General features: G+C 47.6%; 1 protein-coding gene across 5 annotated transcripts in view; it reads right to left on the bottom strand.

The window, feature by feature from the left end:
- Window positions 1-22313, bottom strand: part of ulk4 (unc-51 like kinase 4) — a 615462-nt gene that overhangs the window by 566404 nt on the left and 26745 nt on the right. For all 5 annotated transcript variants that reach the window (XM_070880300.1, XM_070880304.1, XM_070880303.1 and 2 more), the window contains exons 8-12: window positions 21814-21889; window positions 16000-16089; window positions 5867-5988; window positions 2759-2828; window positions 1077-1170 (exon numbers count right to left, since the gene is read on the bottom strand). In XM_070880300.1, the coding sequence (XP_070736401.1) occupies window positions 1077-1170; window positions 2759-2828; window positions 5867-5988; window positions 16000-16089; window positions 21814-21889 (452 nt within the window). The remainder of the gene's footprint in view (window positions 1-1076; window positions 1171-2758; window positions 2829-5866; window positions 5989-15999; window positions 16090-21813; window positions 21890-22313) is intronic.

Genomic DNA, 22313 nt, shown 5'->3' with positions numbered 1-22313 from the left:
CGCCGAGAGCATGCAGAAAGCAAGCGCAGGCAGCGGAAGGAGCGTGCGGCAAACCTGTCCCACCCTCCCTTACCTTCAACCACTGTCTGTCCCACCTGTGACAGAGACTGTAATTCCCGTATTGGACTGTTCCGTCCAGTCACGTGAGAACTCACTTTTAGAGTGGAAGCAAGTCTTCCTCGATTTCGAGGGACTGCCTATGATGATGATGATGACCTCTAGACTTGACTATTCCAACGAACTCCTGGCTGGCCTCCCACATTCTACCCAACGTAAACTAGAGGTGATCCAAAACTCGGCTGAGTCCCACTCACCCATCACCCCTGGGCTCGCTGCCCCGTGTCCTAATTCGCACCGAGTCCCGCTCACCCATCACCCCCTGTGCTCGCTGCCCCGTGTCCTAACTCGCACTGAGTCCCACTCACCCATCACCCCTGTGCTCGCTGCCCCGTGTCCTAACTCGCACTGAGTCCTGCTCACCCATCAACCCCTGTGCTCGCTGCCCCGTGTCCTAACTCGCACCAAGTCCCGCTCACCCATCACCCCCTGTGCCCACTGACCTACATTGGCTCCCGGTTAAGCAATGGTTCGATTTCAAACTTCTTATCCTTATTTTCAAATCCCTCCATGGCCCTCACCCCTCCCTATCTCCTCAAGCCCCACAACTCCCCGAGATATTTACGCTCCTCTTATTCTGCCCGCTTGAGCATCCCTGATTGTAATGGCTCAACACTGTCGGAGGGGCAGTACTAAGCCTTCTGTTGTTTAGGTCCCAAGCTCTGGAACTCCCTGCTGAAACCTCTCCGCCTCTCTCTCCTCCTTCAAGCCGCTCCTTAAAACTTACCTCTTTGACCCAGCTTTTGGTCATCTGCGCTAATTTCTATTTATGCGGCTTGTGTCAAATTCTTATCGCATAATACTCCTGCGAAGCGCCTTGGGATGTTTCACTACATTAAAGGCGCTATATAAATACAAGCTGTTGCTGTGGTTGAAAATATGTAATAGAACAATATGGGTTAGCTGTGAAAAATAAAGTATAAGTCAAACATTAGCAAGGAGTCGACACACTAACGTACCTGGAGTGAAACGCAGGAGCCTTTTGGGGGAGCACTGTGTGTTACATTGCTATTCCGGCTTGCACTCGAGCTTGTTCGTGGTGTGGAGTGGGAGCTAATTGAAATGAAAGCAAGCGTGAGCTGAATCTGCTTTTGTTCCCTTTTACATATCCTGAAAATAAACTCGAGGGTAGCAAAATAAAACACTAAACTGAACATAAAGAAATCACAATACGCGGTCTGCTGGCACAGAGCGAGGCTGCAGCATGCATCAGTGAGACTCTGGCTTCTGTTCAGCTCTCCACACCAGGCTCCGATCTCAGCCAAACGAAGAAAATCAGAGACGTTTTGTCGGAGGGCAACCATCGGGGTCAAATTCAGTTTGGGCGCAGGCTGCATAAATGGTTTTATGTTTATAGGGAGACTGTGTATTTCCCAGAAACATTCATGTGGTAGCAGTTGCTGGTTAATAGAGGGTTTTTAAAAATATTATAAAAATGTGTCACCGGCCCAAAAGTTACCTTCCCCCCTCTATTGTGAAATGGTGCCTGATTGTGGAGGGTGGGGTACAGACAAAGACGGATATAATGTGGGGAATGCATTAAAAAATGAAATAAGAATTATATTTTTTAATTTACAAAAGGCGTAGTACAAAATCGCCACATTGTTGTACACGACCAACAATTCACAATTCTGTCTATACTTGTGTTAATTGTGAAAATAAGCTCCAAGTTTAACAAGAAACTCTTCAGAATTCGGTCCATTTTGGGCTAATAAATTAATCAGCCAACAACGCGAATAAGCAATATTTTAAAACGTTAGCTTTTCACAGAAATAAATCGTTCTATCTACAGAGTACATATTATGGAACACATACTTAAAATGCTCATGGTCAATGTAAATCATTTTAAAACAAGTCAGACCACAACAAATATTTGCGAAAAGGGTCCAATTAGTTAGAGGACTGGACCCACACTTCCTCAAATCCAGAGTGACCACTATTCACTCTCTGCCTCTTGCCCCTCCCTCCCAATACCACACCTCTTTGCACTGAAACTTGCAGAGTTTGCAGCACAACCTCTGCCCCAATTTTTCGGACGCCAGCTGTTGCTAATTCTGCCATTCCCATTTACACCCCCTCTAGACCCATCTTTTGTTCCTTCACTTGTCCCATTACCATCTCCTTCTGCCTCGCACCACCATCCCTTTAGTCATTTAATCTCTCCTGCCTTCCACCCAATCACAGACCTTCCCTTCTGTTCTATCCTCCCCCTCCCCCCTTTCCCTGACTCAGCACTTGCTTAAAAAACGGTCACATCTCCAACTTATTCCAGTTGTGACGAAGGGTCATCGACCTGAAACATTAACTCTGTTTCTCTCTCCACAGATGCTGCCCGACCCACTGAGTATTTCCAGCATTTTATCGTAGAATCATGGAAATTCACAACACAGAAAGAGGCCATTCCGGCCCATCGTGTCCCACTTTCCAGCTCTCGGTCCGTAGCCCTGCAGGTTACGGCACTTCAAGTGCACATCCAGGTACTTTTTAAATGCGGTGAGGGTTTCTGCTTCTACCACCTTTTCAGGCCGTGAGGTCCATCCCACTCCCGAGGTGATTACGGGAGGCGTTAAGCAGGCCAATTTTGCAGGCCTTAAACCTGAGAGAGAGAAATGGTCCAATAATATGAGACACACACACACACCTGAGTAAGAAGATTGACTCCTTGCAGTTGATGTCAACTGCACTCTTTGGTTGTAAATCAGCAGCATTTTCTGCAAAATAATGAGAAAATGTCAATTTAGATAAAAATATTAAACTTGTATATCATTAAGATTATACAATCATACAAAACTGAAGGTTTTTCAGAAGTTAGCTAAACTAATCAGACAGACACAAAATACAATTGTTTTACAATCTACAGGGAGCAGAACAAAAGCCCAGACAGATCGTGGCTGTGGAATTACCTACTTTATTCCGGGTACGAGAAAACACTGGACAGATCCCTCAGATAGCCAGCACAGCTGCCAACTCAATACTGGGAAGACCGAAGCCATTGTCTATGGCGCCCAGCACAAACTTCGTTCCACAGCCATCGACTCCATTCCCCTCCCTGGGCCACTGTCCGGGGCTGAACCAGACTGTTCGCAACCTTCCCGTCCTAGTTGACCCTGAGCTGAGCTACCGACCCCATACCCTCTCCATCACCCAGACTGCCGACTTCCACCTCCGTAATATCGCCCGTCTGCACCCTGCCTCAGCTCAACTACTGCCGAAACCCTCATCCAGTTTTTGTTCACTCTAGTCTTGCCTATTCCAACGGACTCCTGGTCGGCCTCCCACCTTGCACCCTCTTGAAAACTTCAGCTCATTCAGAACTCGGCTGCCCATATTCCAACTTGCACCGCTGTGGTCACACTCAATCAGCTCCGCTGGGCAGGCCACACTGTCCGCATGCCAGACACGAGACTCCCAAAACAAGCGCTCTACTCGGAACTTCTTCATGGCAAACGAGCCCCAGGTGGGCAGTGGAAATGTTACAAGGACACCCTCAAAGCCTCCCTGATAAAGTACAACATCCCCACTGACACCTGGGAGTCCCTGGCCAAAGACCGCCCTAAGTGGAGGAAGTGCATCCGGGAGGGCGCTGAGCACCTCGAGTCTCATCGCCGAGAGCATGCAGAAACCAAGCGCAGGCAGCGGAAGGAGCGTGCGGCAAACCAGTTCCACCCTCCCTTTCCCTCAACCACTGTCTGTCCCACCTGTGACAGGGACTGTAATTCCCGTTTTGGACTGTTCAGCTACCTAAGGACTCATTTTAAGAGTGGAAGCAAGTCTTCCTCAATTCCGAGGGACTGCCTACGATGATGATGACATTGGTTAAACAATCCCTCAAGTTTAAAATTCTCAGCCTGGTTTTCAAATCCCTTCAAGGCCTCGCCGCTCCTTCACTCTCCAGCCCTCCGAGATTTCTGCGCTACTCCAATTCTGGCCTCTTGCGCATCCCGATTTTCGTCGTTCCAACATCAACGGCCGTGCCTTCAGCTGCCTGGGCCCTAAGTTCTGGAATTCCCTCCCGAAACCCCTCTATCTATCTCTCTCTTCTCCTTTGAGACGCTCTTTAAAACCTACCTCTTTGACCAAGCTTTGGTCACCTGCCCTAACATTTCATGTGGCTCGGTGTCAAATTTAGTTTTAAAACGTGCTGTGAAGCGCCTTGGGTCGTTTCAGGCATCTGCCTGCTTAGCTCCGTCCGCAACAGCAGCTGTAGAAGTTGAATAGAATGCTACCTGGAACAACCTGACACCACAGTGATGCCCCATGGGATGCCACTAACAACACCACCAGTAAATGTGTGAAGTGTTTTTCTTATTTATTTGAAATGTGTGTGTTTTTGGGGGGTGATCCCCACTCACAGAAATGGTGATCTCCGTACATACGGAACTCACCGGGACTGTGAATGGGGATATGCCATTTTCTTTTGTTGGTCCGGCCCATGTGATCCCAGCCTGCACACACGCCCCTGGAATACACGGGCCCCGACGCTGGGCTGCGCAGCTGGGCCTCGGAGCACGGGTCTACCTTCCTCCGGGACCACCAGGTACTGTCATTAAAATATTTTTGGGCGGAGGCATCCGCCTGCAGCAAGCCTCCGACCATAATCTCTAAATCATAATCATAAACTCGGTTTCTCTCCGGGGACGCTACCTGATCTGCTGAGTACTTGCAACATTTCAAATTTCCAGCATCCGCAGAGTTTTGCTTTTGCACATGTTCCGATAGTCTGTTCAAAAGGGTGATGACTCTCTTCAAACAGCAATACAGATTGAACCTCCCTTATCCAGAACTCCCTTATCCGGAACCGCCCCTCGGCCAGAACCATTCCCGGCCACCAGGTGGCGCATGCGCAGAACTCCGACATGAATAAATTGAAGTTCTTCCTCGCTGCCGACTCCCGCAATCGCTGGCCTTACCCCGCGATCCATCATCCCCACCCATGATCTCTCTGCCGCACTCCCAGCACCGATATCCCCTTGCTCAGTGCCTGTACCATCCAATTTAACATGACCACCTCTCGTCCGGAAAAATCCCTTATCCAGAGCAGGCCAGGTCCCAAGGGTTCCGGATAAGGGAGGTTCAACCTGTACTTGCTGCCATCTAGCCAAATTCTTGTCTTGTGTATTTTATTTCCATCCCTCCTGTCCGACCATCCCTCTACAACTCAAAAAACCCACGTATACCTCCTATGAGGAGAGATTGGGTCGACTGGGCCTGTGTTCACTAGAGTTTAGAAGAATGAGAGGGGATCTCATTGAAATGTATAAAATTCTGACGGGTTGGACAGACTGGATACGGGGAGGATGTTTCCCCGGGCTGGGAAGTCTAGAACAAGGGGTCACAGTTTCAGGATACAGGGTATGAAATTTAGGACCGAGATGAGGGGAAATTTCTTCACTCAAGAGTGTGGTGAACCTATGGAATTCTCTACCACAGAAGGCTGTGGAGGCCAAGTCACTGAATATCTTTAAGAAGGAGAGAGATAGATTTCAAGAAACAAAAGGCATCAAGGGGTATGGGGAGAAAGCGGGAATATGGTGTTGAGATAGAGGATCAGCCACGATCATATTGAATGGCGGTGCAGATTCGAAGGCCCGAATGGCCTACTACTACTCCTATTTTCTATGTTTCTTTGTAAACTGATCAGTCAAATCTTATTGTTTCAAAAACCCATAATCATGTTCACTCTCACCCTCGTTTCCCCAAAGTAAATGTAATGGAAGGAGTCCTCAGACGATGGGAATCTTCAGCTTACCTAATTTGTAGGATTTGAGTTGCTGGCTGCTGTCCGCTTGAATACTTGATGCTGGCAGGCTAACACTTCCTCCAGTCTGTTGCAGCTCACTGACAACGCCGGACGCACAAGTTTCACTGTTACTGACGAAAGAAAATCAGAGGCGAGATGTGAGACTGTTGTCAATCCTGGAGTTAGAACTGGAACAAAGTATGCGGAATATTGCACAAAGGGTACAGTAGTATAGTCGTTATGTTACTGGACTAGTAATCCAGAGAGGCCCGGATTAATGATCTAGAGATCGACGAGTTCAAATCCCTCCCACGGCAGCTGGGGAATTTAAATTCAACTAATTAAGCAAAAAACTGGAACAAAAAGCTAATGTCAGTAATGGTGACCGGAATGTCGTAACAACCCAACTGGTTCACTTATGTCTTTTTATGGTAGGAAATCTGCTGCCCTTTCCCGGTCTGGCCTAAATGTGATTGAAAGGCTGCATTAGAGGGAGTAGCGTGCGGCGGCCCGGCACGGTTCCGGCCTGCAAGACCATCGGCAGGCTGGGGCCATCAGAGGGAGCAGTGAGTGGTGGCACACCACTGCAGGAGGGCGACCGCTGCGAAATCAGGTTGCTCATTGCAGTGCAGGCAGGCACAGCAGGAGGGGCGAAGAAGCAAGAGTTTGTAGAAGGAAGAGATCGGGGTCCAGGAGAAGCATGAGTCTGGGGCCAGCCCACACTGCGATATGTGGGCGCACTGGGTCCGTGCAGCAGAGCTGGTCGCCAGTCGTCTTGGTTAACCCTTGCCACTGGACCAAGACCTCGCTCTGTCAAGCCCGTGTGGTGGCTGGTGTGCAACGGTCACCCCACGTTAAAACAATCCACGCACAGGTATCTTCCACCCTTCAGGATGTAGTTCGGGTTCTGGAATATTAGGTCCTTCATTGAAACACCTGTGAACTCATCCTTTTTGCGTGGAAGCAAGTTATCCTCGTTTCGAGGGACTGCCTATGATGATGATGATATATGTGACTCCAGACCCACAGTAACGTGGTTGACTCTTAACTGCCCTTTGAAGTGGCCTTAGCGAGCCACTCCGTTGGCCAAGTAGAGATGGGCAATCAATGCTGGCCTTGTCGATGTCCACATCCCGTGAACGAATGAAGAAAATGCATACTTGTGGCACTGAGCTGTAATTTTCCTCCGTGATCCTTGCTGTTAGGGATCAGAGGTCAACAACACATTAGGGAATTTTAATTCTTGGTCTTCACTACTAAAAGCAAAGATCTTAAGAACTAAATCGCATTGGTAATTATAGGGTTTTTTTTTTGCAGATAAGCTGATTTAGGGTGATTGGCAAAAGAACCAAAGGCGACATGAGGGAAAACGTTTTTACGCAGCGAGTGGTTAGGATCTGGAATGCGCTGCCTGAGAGGGTGGTGGAGGCAGACTCAATCGCGGCTTTCAAAAGGGAGTTGGATAAGTACCTGAAGGAAAAACATTGCAGGGCTCCAGGGAAAGGGCGGGGGAGGGGGACTGGCTGAGGGGCTCTTGCAGAGAGCCGGCACGGGCTCGACGGGCCGAATGGCCTCCTTCCGTGCTGTAACCGTTCTGTGACTCTAAGCTACCTCCACAGCTCTGCTCCAGCTGGTGAGGGCAAGTGGGCGGGAAGAAAAAAAACAGCAAAAGTATCGCTTTTAAATAGTAAATTTTAGAAATGCTGTGCTTAATATTTGCCTGCAATACAGAGAATACATTTAACTATTAATTTAAATCTGTTCAAAGTTTTTTTTTATTTCCAGTTAAAATATTTGACAGGTTAACTGATATTCAATACACCTAAATGTTGTAGAGAAGTAAGAATGAAAGAACACAGTTATCAACATTTCCCTAGTTACTTGACACATGGCATTACATAAAGCTCAGCTGTAGCTCCTAAATAGTGTATAATACCACTTGATCAGCTCCGCTGGGCAGGCCAACATCCCCAGCATCGAAGCACTGACCACACTCGACCAGCTCTGCTGAGCAGGCCACATTGTTCGCATGCCAGACACAAGACTCCCAAAGCAAGCGCTCTACTCAGAACTCCTTCACGGCAAGCGAGCCCCAGGTGGGCAGAGGAAACGTTACAAGGACACCCTCAAAGCCTCCCTGATAAAATGCAACATCCCCACCAACACCTGGGAGTCCCTGGCCAAAGACCGCCCTAAGTGGAGGAAGAGCATCCGGGAGGGCGCTGAGCACCTCGAGTCTCATCGCTGAGAGCATGCAGAAACCAAGCGCAGGCAGCAGAAGGAGTGTGCAGCAAACCAGTCCCACCCACCCCTTCCCTCAACGACTATCTGTCCAACCTGTGACGTATTGGACTGTTCAGCCACCTAAGGACTCATTTTAAGAGTGGAAAGCAAGTCTTCCTCGATTCCGAGGGATTGCCTATGATTGATTGAGCTCCTAAACAGTGTATAGTAAATGGAAACATTAGCCCTCACGCTGGTTCTCAGCACCCGCCCTCGAGTGGTTGGTTCTCTCACCACTCTGGCAGCTATAATCCTTCAAGACCCAGCCCGGCTCGGTCAGTGGTGGTCTTACCGAGCCACTCTTGGTGATGGACATTGAAGTCCCCCACCTAGAGTACATTCTAGGAGGCCTGGTCCTGCACAAAACAGGATTAGAGTTGTTAGTTATTGGTTATGTAAAAAAGTTATTGAAATCAACCATGTAACGTGGGTATGGGTGAAGAACATCAGTGAATGCGTTTTTACAGCAATTTGGCAGCATTCATTGGCATTTTTGCTGCTAGCCCCATATCACCAGATTTACTGAATTCGATTTGCCACGGTGGAATTTGAACACAATCTCTGGGTGGCTAGTCTACGTAACTTACGGAGTTTCAAATATTACGAGCATCCCATGTCAATAAATTTAGAAATCCTTCTATCTAGCTTCCTGAAAAGACTAACTTTTATATATACAGTGTTTCTTTTCTTGTCCTGGGAGAGCTGCAATACTCTGAACGATATCTCCTGGAGGTTCCACACGGACACTCGAGCGATTACAGCTCCCCAAATATTCCCAGAAAGTTACAAGACTTGCTGGGTTTGAATGACTGGCTGTCCCTATACATAAAGGAAATAATCTGAAAATTATTTTGCCTTTTTCCTTAACTGTTGCAGAAAAGTGACGAAAATGGCAACATTTGCTCCGAGTGAATTAGAACACGATTGTGACTTGCTGGTTATTTTTTTAATCCTTACAACTGATGCCCGAATTAAAAAGGAATCGCTACACAGCTAAAACAAAACAAAATTGTTCACGTTTGTTCCAATTCAGTTCTCATTTAAATTTATGAACCCCAGCATGATTACATTTAGAAAGAACACGAGTCCTTTTTTTTTACAGATCAGAAATAACCTGCAGTAAATGGTGTCAGCTTAAATGGATCTGTTTGAGAAAGAGGCTTTATCAGAACTTTGTGAGAATTCTGGATTTGAACACAAATACGGTTCCAAAAAACACAAGAGGCACGTGGCCATCAAAATCTGAGGGCAACATTCTGGCAAAACAAACTTTGAATCTCCCATCAATTACCGGATAGTATTATTTTGGGCATGCTTCTGTAATATTTACATGCAGTCCAAAAGGAATTTAAACTCTAATACTTTGAATACTTTAAGCATGAGGTTATAATCAGTACTCTCTCGTGTCCCACATCAACAGATCGGGGCTGGCTATTTAGAATGAAAATGGATTGTTCAATCAATGTCTGTGAATCTACAATACAAAGAGGAATGTGGGTGGGGGGGGGGGGGGGAGAGGGGGGAGTAAAGCTACAGTGAATCTCAGGAACCCATTGTCACCATAGCTTACCAAAGCACTTCTCAATTTTTCAGCATCAATATTATCCGTGAAGAAGTGAAACTGCGATTAATTTCTGTGTTACTTTTCCCCCATTCTTACAGACTATGAAGTAAGTTTTTAGAACATAAAAACATAAGAATTAGGAGCAGGAGTCGGCCATTCGGCCCCTCGAGCCTGCTCCGCCATTCAATAAGATCACGGCTGATCTTTGACCTCAACTCCACTTTCCCGCCCGATCCCCATATCCCTCGATTCCCCGAGAGTCCAAAAATCTATTGATCACAGCCTTGAATATACTCAACGACTCAGCATCCACAGCCCTCTGGGGCAGAGAATTCCAAAGATTCACCCCCCTCTGAGTGAAGAAATTCCTCCTCATCTCAGTCCTAAATGGCCGACCCCTTATCCTGAGACTGTGACCCCTGGTTCTAGACTCTCCAGCCCGGGGGAAACATCCTCTCAGCATCTACCCTGTCAATCCCCCTCAGAATCTTGTATGTTTCAATGAGATCACCTCTCATTCTTCTAAACTCCAGAGAGTATCAGCCCAATCTACTCAATCTCTGCTCTCACCCCAGGGATCAACCTAGTGAATCATTGTTGTACCACCTCTAATGCAAGTATATCCTTCCTCAGCTAAGGGGCTCTGGGAAAAGGCTCACCATATTGATACGTGTCTCAAGATTAAGATACAAAAAAATGAATCTCCTTGATTATCGAGAAACCCAATACCGTATCTAATTGCCCAACCGTAACACAAGCATTCACGTTGTATACAAGGAGCCACCACGACCAGGCCTGATCCGATTCTCACCCATGGCCCACATTCATAGACTTCCAAGGGATTAATGCATTGTGATTCGGAGCAGTAAGCCTATCCAATTCCCCTGCACTCTCCTAACCCACTTACTTAATTCACTGACATAAGAATATTACAGATCTACAAAACACACGCATGCTGAAAATTATTCAGCAGATCATAAAGTAAGCAGTTCAGATAATTGAGACTGTAAAGAATGCAAGTTATTGTCAGTTTATAAAGGGCTGCCTTTAAAGTGACTGGCTCTGTGGTCTGATTATTGACAAATGCTAATCCAATCAGACAATAAAGAGATGATTCAGGAACTGCTGTCAATAATGCCAAAAATGTTATGGTCCAAACATAATTCCAGTAGTCATAAGCCTATGGGCAGAATGGCAATTCATTTATAAAGCTTCAGAAGGAAAGCCATTCATACACACTTCCTTGAATCCATTGTGTTCTGCTATGCACCAGTTGTCTCAGCAGCAAATGTTTCCAGCCCTGAAATGTATGAACTTAAACACACAAAAGGATGAATAAAAGCACTCTGACTGATCAGCCAATTTCTTTGAGCAAGCAGTTTTTGCACACACACACACACACACACACAGAGTTATCCGTGGCCCAGGATGTGCTGCCTTACCACTGAGCAGTGCCAGTTGTATTCTCCTCCTCACCTTCCAGCTCCGAATATTTTCGCAGTGCAAATTGCTGCCGATGCAAATTGAAAATGTCACGGCAAGGTCACCGGGGCGTCTGGCATCTCGGTGAACATAAGGGGGGAACCATTAACCAATGAAATTTAAGGACAGAGGAAGAAACAGAGTGGACAACAGACGAAGTAGGGTGAATTAAGAGTCAAATTAGAAACAGAAAGAAAAATAAAGAAAAAAATTGGATTGAAAGAGACAGAAAGAAAAAAGTGATTTTGTTTTGAACCCGAGGAACGAGTGACTACCGACAGGAACGAGACACCACGGTTTCAAATGTTCCCTTTCGAATGGCCTCCGATGTTGGTGGCCTGTCAGTACCATAGATTCCCTCATCTCACAGGCAGTCCCTCGAAGCGAGGAAGACTTGCTTCCACACCAAAAAAAGGGATGAGCTCCCAGGTGTTTCAATGAAGGACCTAATATTCCAGATCCCGAACTACATCCTGAAGGGTGGAAGATGCCTGTGGGTGGATTTTTTTAACGTGGGGTGACCGTTGCACACCAGCCACCACACGGGCTTGACAGAGCGAGGTCTTGGTCCAGTGGCAAGGGTTAACCAGGACGACTGGAGACCTGCTCTGCTGCACGGACCCAGTGCGCTCACATATCGCAGTGTGGGCTGGGCCCGTGCTGCCCCTGGACCCCTAATTCTCGCCTCTCCTGGGCCCCGATCACGTCCCTCTACAATCGCTCGCCACTCCTTCGCCCCGACCTCGCCGCTCTTGCTGTATCAGCCCATAGATCACCCCATTGGCAGGGCACTTGCGCCGTGAAATAGTGGCCCTGAATTTGAGGCGAGTTTAAATCGTATTTACAGCGCAACTCCAGAAACTTAAGGCCATTTGCATCTTGCGCCACACCGCCTCACTTCGGCAAAGATCTTTTAGGAACATTAATTTTGAAAAATCTGACCAAACATTTGCATTTGTTAAATTTCAGATGCAATGTACCAAAAACTTGCATTTATAAATCACACCTTTTACAGATCTAAACACCCTGAAGTTCTTTATAATGGGAGCCTTAGATACAAGGCTGCTTATAAACTTTTTTTTCTTGCCACTTGTCTTCTGCTGAAAATATATTTGACTATTAAAAAAAAAATCAAATGTGAAAGGGATGTACATTTTTGGATTGCTGAAGCTGGCTTTGATAACAAACCGAATTTTCAATTCTACAGCATATTTGAAGTATCATCTTGGTTCCTCCCTCTCAAATCTGTATTAAAGAAGAAGTTCCTTCCTCCTCCATCCGAGTCGATTCAATAGTAACTTTCAAAAGGGAATTGGATATATACTGAAAAAGGAACCATTTGCCGGGCTACAGGGAAGAGCAGGAGGGAGTGGGACTAATTGGACAGCTCTAAAGAGCCAGCACAGGCACGATGGGCCGAATGGCCTCCTGCTGCACTGTAAAATTAGAGAGAGAAAACCAGGGTTACATTAAATATCACCATCTCATTCAATTTAAAGTGCAGCCCCTTTCTTCAAATTAGAGGAAGTAAAATTCAAGGGATGCAGACTTTAAACGGATATGGCAGACTCCTTCATGGCAAAGGTGGGCAGAGGAAACGTTACAAGGACACCCTCAAAGCCTCCCTGATAAAGTGCAACATCCCCACCGACACCTGGGATTCCCTGACCAAAGACCGCCCTAAGTGGAGGAAGTGCATCCGGGAGGGCGCTGAGCACCTCGAGTCTCATCGCTGAGAGCATGCAGAAAGCAGCGGAAGGAGCGTGCGGCAAACCAGTCCCACCCTCCCCTTCCCTCAACCACTGTCTGTCCCACCTGTGACAGGGACTGTGGCTCTCGTATTGGACTGTTCAGCCACCTGAGGACTCATTGTAAGAGTGGAAGCAAGTCTTCCTCGATTCCGAGGGACTGCCTATGATGATGATGATGATGGTGGACAACTGGTTTCGCCATTCACCGCCAGATCTGGCTGGAACACATAAAGCATGATCGGGTCCTGCTCTCGTCTACAAGTTGTTGTTGAATCAGAAGAAAACTTTGTTAGATTTAAGGTCAAAAAGGCAAAACTGGATTGAAGTGAATGTTTTAAAATAAGAACATAACATAAGAATTAGGAACAGGAGTAGGCCATCTAGCCCCTCGAGCCTGCTCCGCCACCCAACAAGATCATGGCTGATCTGGCCGTGGACTCAGCTCCACTTACCCGCCCTCTCCCCATAATCCTTAATTCCCTTATTGGTTAAAAATCTATCTATCTGTGACTTGAATACATTCAATGAGCTAGCCTCAACTGCTTCCTTCGGCAGAGAATTCCACAGATTCACAACCCTCTGGGAGAAGAAATTCCTTCTCAACTCCGTTTTAAATTGGCTCCCCCGTATTTTGAGGCTGTGCCCCCTAGTTCTAGTCTCCTCGACCAGTGGAAACAACCTCTCTGCCTCTATCTTGTCTATCCCTTTCATTATTTTAAATGTTTCTATAAGATCACCCCTCATCCTTCTGAACTCCAACGAGTAAAGACCCAGTCTACTCAATCTATCATCATAAGGAAACCCCCTCATCTCCGGAATCAGCCTAGTGAATCGTCTCTGTACCCCCTCCAAAGCCAGTATATCCTTCCTTAAGTAAGGTGACCAAAACTGCACGCAGTACTCCAGGTGCGGCCTCACCAATACCCTGTACAGTTGCAGCAGGACCTCCCTGCTTTTGTACTCCATCAAAATGATGTGCAAACCTGTTTTTTTGTGAAATCGTGGACACGTTCATGTACATTCAATGTTGAATTTTAAAGTCTAAATGCAGGCAAACATATTAAATAATTGTTTCAGTCCCACCTTCCTAAACCAATATTGTTGCAACAGTTTTTAAGGAGATGAAGAAGCCATTATGTTAGCTTAGCACCGGGCAAAGCCCAACTGTTGAGGCAGAACAGCCCATGATGACAGCACCCCAGCAACTTTCGATTGCATGGCCACAGCAGCTTAGTCAGTACACCCGAGTTCAGTGGAATCTGTGACCAGTGACTCAGAACCCTTCCTGCACTTGCCGACTGGAGAGAGTCAGTGAACGGTCCACACGGCGCTGCAACCCAATGGTAGGACGTGGCAAGCTGTGAAATGCAGGAGGTTTGCCAAAACTCTCCGGGATTGTCAGGGAGTCAGCAGGAATGGAGGATCGTTCTCCTGGGCACTGCCAGGTAGAAAGCAAGCAGTACCGTTAATGGGCCTCAGTGGCGAGAGGCGGGGTTTTGGCGGACAGGCCAAGAGGCACGAAGCAGGGCGAGGTTGTGCTGCAACCTGCGAGAGCACTGTAGCTGGTATTTTGGCTGCAGCAACAACCATTTGGGTACATCCTTGTCGCAGCTTAACTATTCCAAATCAGTTCCTTTTATTTCCCCATTTGTCTCCCCTCCGCCCTCATTTCACTGCATCTCTTCCGACGTCGAATCGACATCTACAGCTTCGCTGCTGGCCGCAGATTCCGGGCCATTAACTTTTACAAACTGCTCGACAACAATTAGTTTAAATCCATAAAGAAAGGCTTGCATTTTTGCCTTTCACGACCACTGGGCATCCCAAAGTGCTTTACAGCCAATGAAGTAGTTTTGAAGTGTCGGCACTGTTGTAATGTGGGAAAGGCAGCAGCCAATTTGCGCACAGCAAGCTCCCACACACAGCAATGTGATAATGACCAGATCACCTGTTTTAGTGACGTTGATTGAGGGATAAATATTGGCCCCAGGACACCGGGGAGAACTCCCCTGCTCTTCTTCAAAATAGTGCCTTGGGATCTTTTACATTCACCTGATAGAGCAGACGGTTTAACATCTCATCTGAAAGACGGCCCCTCCGACAGTGCGGAACTCCCTCAGTACTGCCCTTCCGACAGTGCGGCGCTCCCTCAGTACCGCTCCTCCGACAGTGCAGCACTCCCTCAGTACTGCCCTTCCGACAGTGCGGCTCTCCCTCAGTACCGCTCCTCCGACAGTGCAGCACTCCCTCAGTACTGCCCTTCCGACAGTGCGGCGCTCCCTCAGTACCGCCCCTCCGGCAGTGCAGCACTCCCTCAGTACCGCCCCTCCGGCAGTGCAGCACTCCCTCAGTACCGCTCCTCCGGCAGTGCAGCACTCCCTCAGTACTGCACCTCCGACAGTGCAGCACTCCCTCAGTACTGCCCTTCCGACAGTGCGGCACTCCCTCAGTACCGCTCCTCCGACAGTGCAGCACTCCCTCAGTACTGCCCTTCCGACAGTGCGGCTCTCCCTCAGTACCGCTCCTCCGACAGTGTAGCACTCCCTCAGTACTGCCCTTCCGACAGTGCAGCGCTCCCTCAGTACCGCCCCTCCGGCAGTGCAGCACTCCCTCAGTACTGCCCTTCCGACAGTGCGGCGCTCCCTCAGTACCGCCCCTCCGGCAGTGCAGCACTCCCTCAGTACCGCTCCTCCGGCAGTGCAGCACTCCCTCAGTACTGCCCCTCCGACAGTGCGACACTCCCTCAGTACTGCCCCTCCGACAGTGCAGCACTCCCTCAGTACTGCACGAGGAGCGTCAGCCTGGATTTCTGTGCTCAAGTCCCTGGAGTGGGACTTGAACCCACAACCTTCTGACTCAGAGGCGAAGATGCTGCCCACTGAGCCGACACTATAATGTCGGGCCATAAAAGTAAAAATCAACAGGAATATTTTTGGGGAAACGGTGACAAAAACATTGCCAGATCGCATATTAAAAGGCAGGAACTAAGTAAGTTTACACTGCTGGGGCTCTGGGAAACACAAATGGTAATAGTAAGTCATCGACCTCCTCTTGTTACTGACCTCAAGCTGCTGCTCCCTCCGTCACTGAAGTCTTTTTCAGCAAAGGCTCCTCGCCAGAAAGTGTGCTGCAAGAGGCCTCTCCAGTTCAGCCTACAGAGCGAGAAGCAAAACCTCCCTTCATTACCAAATACTAGTTTAAATAAACAATGGAAAATTCAAACACATTTCCTCAAAACCCAAACTATGTAAGCTCATTTTCTGAATCACTCAGATCAAATAGTTCTTTTAGAAAGAAAAGGACAAAGGAAACTGGGAAAGTAACTACGAAAGTAATAAAATAAAAAGACTTGCATTTATATAGCGCCTTTCATGATCACTGGCGTCCCAAAGCACTTTACAGCCAATGAAGCACTTTTTGAAGTGCAGTCACTGTTGTAATGTAGGAAACACGGCTGCCAATTTGCGCACAGCAAGCTCCCACACACAGCAATGTGATAATGACCAGATAATCTGTTTTTTATTCGGGGATTTCGATTGAGGGATAAATATTGGCCCCAGGACATCAGAGAGAACTCCCCTGCTCTTCTTCAAAATAGTGTCATAGGATCTTTAAATTCATCTGAGAGGGCAGATGGGGCCTCGGTTTAACGTCTCATGCGAAAGACGGCACCTCTGACAGCGCAGCACTCCCTCAGTACTGCCCTTCCAGCAGTACAGCATTCCCTCAGTACTGCCCCTCCGACAGTGCAGCACTCCCTCAGTACTGCCCCTCCGACAGTGGGTAGCGCTCCCTCAGTACTGCCCCTCCGACAGTGCAGCGCCCCCTCAGTACTGCCCCTCCGACAGTGGGTAGCACTCCCTCAGTGCTGCCCCTCCAACAGTGCAGCACTCCCTCAGTACTGCCCCTCCGACAGTGCAGCGCTCCCTCAGTACTGCTGCTCTGACAGTGGGTAGCACTCTCTCAGTACTGCCCCTCCGACAGTGCAGCACTCGCTCATTGGAGTGTCAGCCTAGATTTAATGCTCAAGTCTCTGGAGTGGGACTTGAATCCACAACCTTTTGACTGAGAGGCAAGAGTGCTGCCCACTGAGCCACAGCTGATATTAGAATAAATCACTTTTAATCTTCAAAAGTGCAAATGTACATTGTTGCAAATTAATTTTTACTTGAAAAAACAAAGGGGTTTAAGGTAATTAATGTACCAACTTTCTCTGACTGACCTGTACCTAATGTGTATGACAATAATGATGTATATGGGCCAGTGTTGCTCCAAGTATCATGAACACCATAACTTGCCTGGGCACTGTCACAAACTGGGAAATACACTTCAGCTGACAAACTACACTTGGTCTTCACTCCCCATGTGCAATGCCATGGGAGATCAACTAATGAATTTTTTAAAGTACAATAAATAGCCTCCAGCAAAACACTATACAAATTATTTAAAATTCTACCTGTCCAGTCCTTCATTTTGAGATGAAACAAAGCTACAACTTAAATTGTCAAGGCCAATTTTGTTTGTCATATACGTTCCTGGGATGTGGGCGTCGCTGGCAAGGCCAGCATTTATTGCCCATCGTCAATTGCCCTCGAGAAGGTAGTGGTGAGCCGCCTTCTTGAACCGCTGCAGTCCGTGTGGGGAAGGTGCTCCCATCATCATCATCATAGGCAGACCTTCGAAATCGAGGAAGACTTGCTTCCACTCTAAAAGTGAGTTCCCAGGTGGCTGAACAGTCCAATACGGGAATTACAGTCTCTGTCACAGGTGGGACAGACAGTGGTTGAGGGAAGGGGAGGGTGGGACTGGTTTGCCGCACGCTCCTTCCGCTGCCTGCGCTTGGTTTCTGCATGCTCTCGGCGACGAGACTCAAGGTGCTCAGCGCCCTCCCGAATGCACTTCCTCCACTTAGGGCCGTCTTTGGCCAGGGACTCCCAGGTGTCGGTGGGGATGTTGCATTTTATCAGGGAGGCTTTGAGGGTGTCCTTGTAACGTTTCCTCTGCCCACCTGGGGCTCGCTTGCCGTGAAGGAGTTCCGAGTAGAGCGCTTGCTTTGGGAGTCTCGTGTCTGGCATGCGAACAATGTGGCCTGCCCAGCGGAGCTGGTCGAGTGTGGTCAGTGCTTCGATGCTGGGGATGTTGGCCTGGTCGAGGACGCTAACGTTGGTGCGTCTGTCCTCCCAGGGGATTTGCAGGATCTTGCGCAGACATCATTGGTGGTATTTCTCCAGCGACTTAAACATAGAAACATAGAAAATAGGTGCAGGAGCAGGCCATTCGGCCCTTCGAGCCTGCACCACCATTCACTAAGATCATGGCTGATCATTCACCTCAGTACCCCTTTTCTGCTTTCTCTCCATACCTCTTGATCCCTTTAGCTGGAAGGGCCATAGCTAACTCCCTCTTGAATATATCCAATGAACTGGCATCAACAACTCTCTGCGGCAGGGAATTCCACAGGTTAACCACTCTCTGAGTGAAGAAGTTTCTCCTCATCTCAGTCCTAAATGGCTTACCAGTTATCCTTAGACTATGTCCCCTGGTTCCGGACTTCCCCAACATCGGGAACATTCTTCCTGCATCTAACCTGTCCAGTCCCGTCAGAATTGTATAGATTTCGATGAGAACCCCTCTCATCCTTCTAAACTCCAGTGAATACAGGCCCAATCGATCCAGTCTCTCCTCATATGTCAGTCCTGCCATCCCGGGAATCAGTCTGGTGAACCTTCGCTGCACTTCTTCAATAGCAGTCCTTCCTCAGATTAGGAGACTAAAACTGAACACAATATTCCAGGTGAGGCCTCACTAAGGCCCTGTACAACTGCACTAAGATCTCCCTGCTCCGATACTCAAATCCCCTAGCTATGAAGGCCAACATACCATTTGCCTTCTTCACCACCTGCTGTACCTGCATACCAGCTTTCAATGACTGATGAACCAAGACACCCAGGTCTCGTTGCACCTCCCCTTTTCCTAATCTGCCACCATTCAGGTAATATTCTGCCTTCGTGTTTTTGCCACCAAAGTGGATAACCTCACATTTATCCGCATTATACTGCATCTGCCACTCGTTTGCCCACTCACCTAACCTGTCCAAGTCACCCTGCAGACTTTTAGCGTCCTCCTCACAGCTCACACCGCCACCCAGCTTAGTGTCATCTGCAAACTTGGAGATATTACACTCAATTCCCTCATCCAAATCATTAATGCATATTGTAAATAGCTGAGGTCTCAGCACTGAGCCCTGGGGCACCCCACTAGTCACTGCCTGCCATTCTGAAAAGGACCCATTTATCCCGACTCTCCGCTTCCTGTCTGCCAACCAGTTCTCTATCCACGTCAGTACATTACCCCCAATACCATCTGCTTTGATTTTGCACAACAATCTCTTGTGTGGGACCTTGTCAAAAGCCTTTTGAAAGTCCAAACACACCACATCCACGGGTTCTCCCTTGTCCACTCTACCAGTTACATCCTCAAAAAATTCCAGAAGATTTATCAAGCAGGATTTCCCTTTCATAAATCCATGCTGATTTGGACCGATCCTGTCACTGCTTTCCAAATGTGCTGCTATTTCATCTTTAATGATTGATTCCAACATTTTCAATACTACTGATGTCAGGCTAACCGGTCTATAATTACCCGCCTTCTCTCTTCCTCCCTTCTTAAAAAGTGGTGTCACATTAGCTACCCTCCAGTCCATAGGAACTGATCCAGAGTCAATAGAATGTTGGAAAATGATCACCAATGCATCCACTATTTCTAGGGCTACTTCCTTAAGTACTCTGGGATGCAGACTATCAGGCCCCGAGGATTTATCGGCCTTCAATCCCATCAATTTCCCTAACGCAATTTGCCACCAAATAAGGATTTCATTCAGTTCCTCCTTCTCATTAGACCCTCGGTCCCCATTATAAATTCACCTGAATCTGACTGCAAGGGACCTATGTTTGTCTTCACTAATCTTTTTCTCTTCACATATCTATAGAAGCTTTTGCAGTCAGTTTTTATGTTCCCAGCAAGCTTCCTCTCATACTCTATTTTCCGCCTCCTAATTAAACCCTTTGTTCCCCTCTGCTGAATTCTAAATTTCTCCCAGTCCTCAGGTTTGCTGCTTTTTCTGGCCAATTTACATGCCTCTTCCTTGGATTTAACACTCTCCTTAATTTCCTTTGTTAGCCACGGTTGAGCTACCTTCCCCGTTTTATTTTTACTCCAGGCAGGAGTGTGCAATTGTTGAAGTTCATCCATGTGCTCTTTAAATGTTTGCCATTGCCTATCCACCGTCAACCCTTTAAGTATCATTTGCCAGTCTATTCTAGCCAATTCACGTCTCATACCATCGAAATTACCTTTCCTTAAGTTCAGGACCCGAGTCTCTCAATTAACTGTGTCACTCTCCATCTTAATAAAGAATTATATCATATTATCACTCTTCCCCAAGGTTGCTAATTAGTCCTTTCTCATTACACATCACCCAGTCTAGGATGGCCAGACCTCTAGTTGGTTCCTCGACATATTGGTTTAGAAAGCCATCCCTAATACACTCCAGGAAATCCTCCTCCACCGCATTGCTACCAGACTTGGTGTTTACTGTACATGGTCCATGTCTCTGAGCCATACAGGAGGGCGGGTATCACTACAGCCCTGTAGACCATGCCATAATGCTGTTAAGGAAGGAGTTCCAGGATTTTGACCTGGCGACGATGAAGCAATGGCGATATATTTCCAAGTCAGGATGGTGTATGACTTGGAGGGGAACGTGGAGGTGGTGGTGTTCCCATGCGCCTGCTGCCCTTGTCCTTGTAGGTGGTAGAGGTCGCAGGTTTGGGAGGTGCTCCAAAATAAAATAAAATGGAATGTATTTTTTAAAAATCTATTACATTAGTATTCTAAATTTTAAATGATCGACTTCTGGCACAGACACGATGAGCCGAATGGCCTTCTTCTGTGCTGTAAATTTCTATGATTCTATGAGTGATCCTTCTTTAGATCAAGTTCAGCTTTTAAACCAGCGCATGGAGAAAAATATCCGACGGACACTGCAAGAACCTTGCACCACACCAGTAACCTTCCCACTTCACGGAATACACAACCTTGTATTGTGCACCACCCTCGCTCCTTGACTAAAGGAGGCAGCTTTCAGCTCCAAGCCTCGGCAAGAGAGCACCTCCGTTCAGTCCGTAAGTGTGACCCTGAGCTTCCGGTCGCCTGTCACTTTAATTCTCCACTCCATCCCACTCCCACTCTGACCTCTCCGTCCTCGGCCTCCTACATTGTTCCAACGAAGCTCAACGCCAGCTCAAGGAACAGCGCCTCATCTTTCATTTAGGCCCTTTACAGCCTTCCGCACTCAACATCGAGTTCAAAAATTTCAGAGCATAACCACTGCCAATCTTTGGTTCCCTTTCGCCCGCCCCCTCCCTCTCCCTCTCCCCGAACCTGTTTCTTTTTCCCTTTGTCTTTAATGGCCGCTGGTCAATATCCCGCCATTCACACCCTATCTTGACTAATGTTTTTCTAACTCCTGGCATTACCATTACCATCATCCCTTTTGTCTCTCTAATCTCTCCTGCCTTCCACCCGATCACAGACCTTCCCTTTTGTTCTTCCTCCCCTCCCCCTCTCAGTGCTGGTTAAGAATCCGTTCTTTCCGAACACTCTCCAGTTCTATCGAAGGGTCATCGACCCGAAATGTTAACTCTGCTTCCTCTCCACAGACGCTGACTGACCCGCTGAGATTTCCAGCATTCTCTGATTTTACTCCAATCATTTGTTGCATTAACAGCCCAATACTATTTCACAGGGCGCCGATCTTCCTTATCACCTGTTGTAAATGAAGATTAAAGCCCTCAGTCGAGGTCCCACTCAGTTACCTTTTTGAAGGGTCTTTCTGAAGTAATTTTTCAATCAAATCGAGAAATTCAATGGAAGGTTTTTGCCCAGTAGATCCTAAGAGAGAGTAAAGATGTTTTGAACTGGATAGCAATTTGTCCAGAAATTAACAAATTACAATTACAAAATACAATTTTGGCACCGGGATATCTGCCTTTTAAGACTGTAGGCAAGTCACACCATTTGGCAAGTGAAGCCGAAGGCTCTGCCTGCCACAGCAATCACACCGTACTGAAGTCTGTATACTGAAGCTTGCCTCCGAATTTACCCAGGCTCTCTGCACTTGGAAACCGTGGGCAGGGAACCAGAACTGCAAGCTGACTGCAGCAACTAAATGGAGGATATGTGCCCCTTCCCGCAGTGCGTTATATTTCCCCCTCTGAAAGGCAATATCTGTCCTGCAGAATAATGGCTGGAAGGAGAAACATGGGCAAAGTGGCCCCTCTCAATTATGAAGTCCTGCTGTGGGAGGAGCTGCGAA

This window comes from Pristiophorus japonicus, chromosome 5 (assembly GCF_044704955.1).
Source record: "Pristiophorus japonicus isolate sPriJap1 chromosome 5, sPriJap1.hap1, whole genome shotgun sequence".
Classification (NCBI taxonomy): domain Eukaryota; kingdom Metazoa; phylum Chordata; class Chondrichthyes; family Pristiophoridae; genus Pristiophorus; species Pristiophorus japonicus.
The sequence above is the reverse complement of the archived record's forward strand: the minus strand, read 5'-3'. Positions and strand labels throughout refer to the sequence as shown.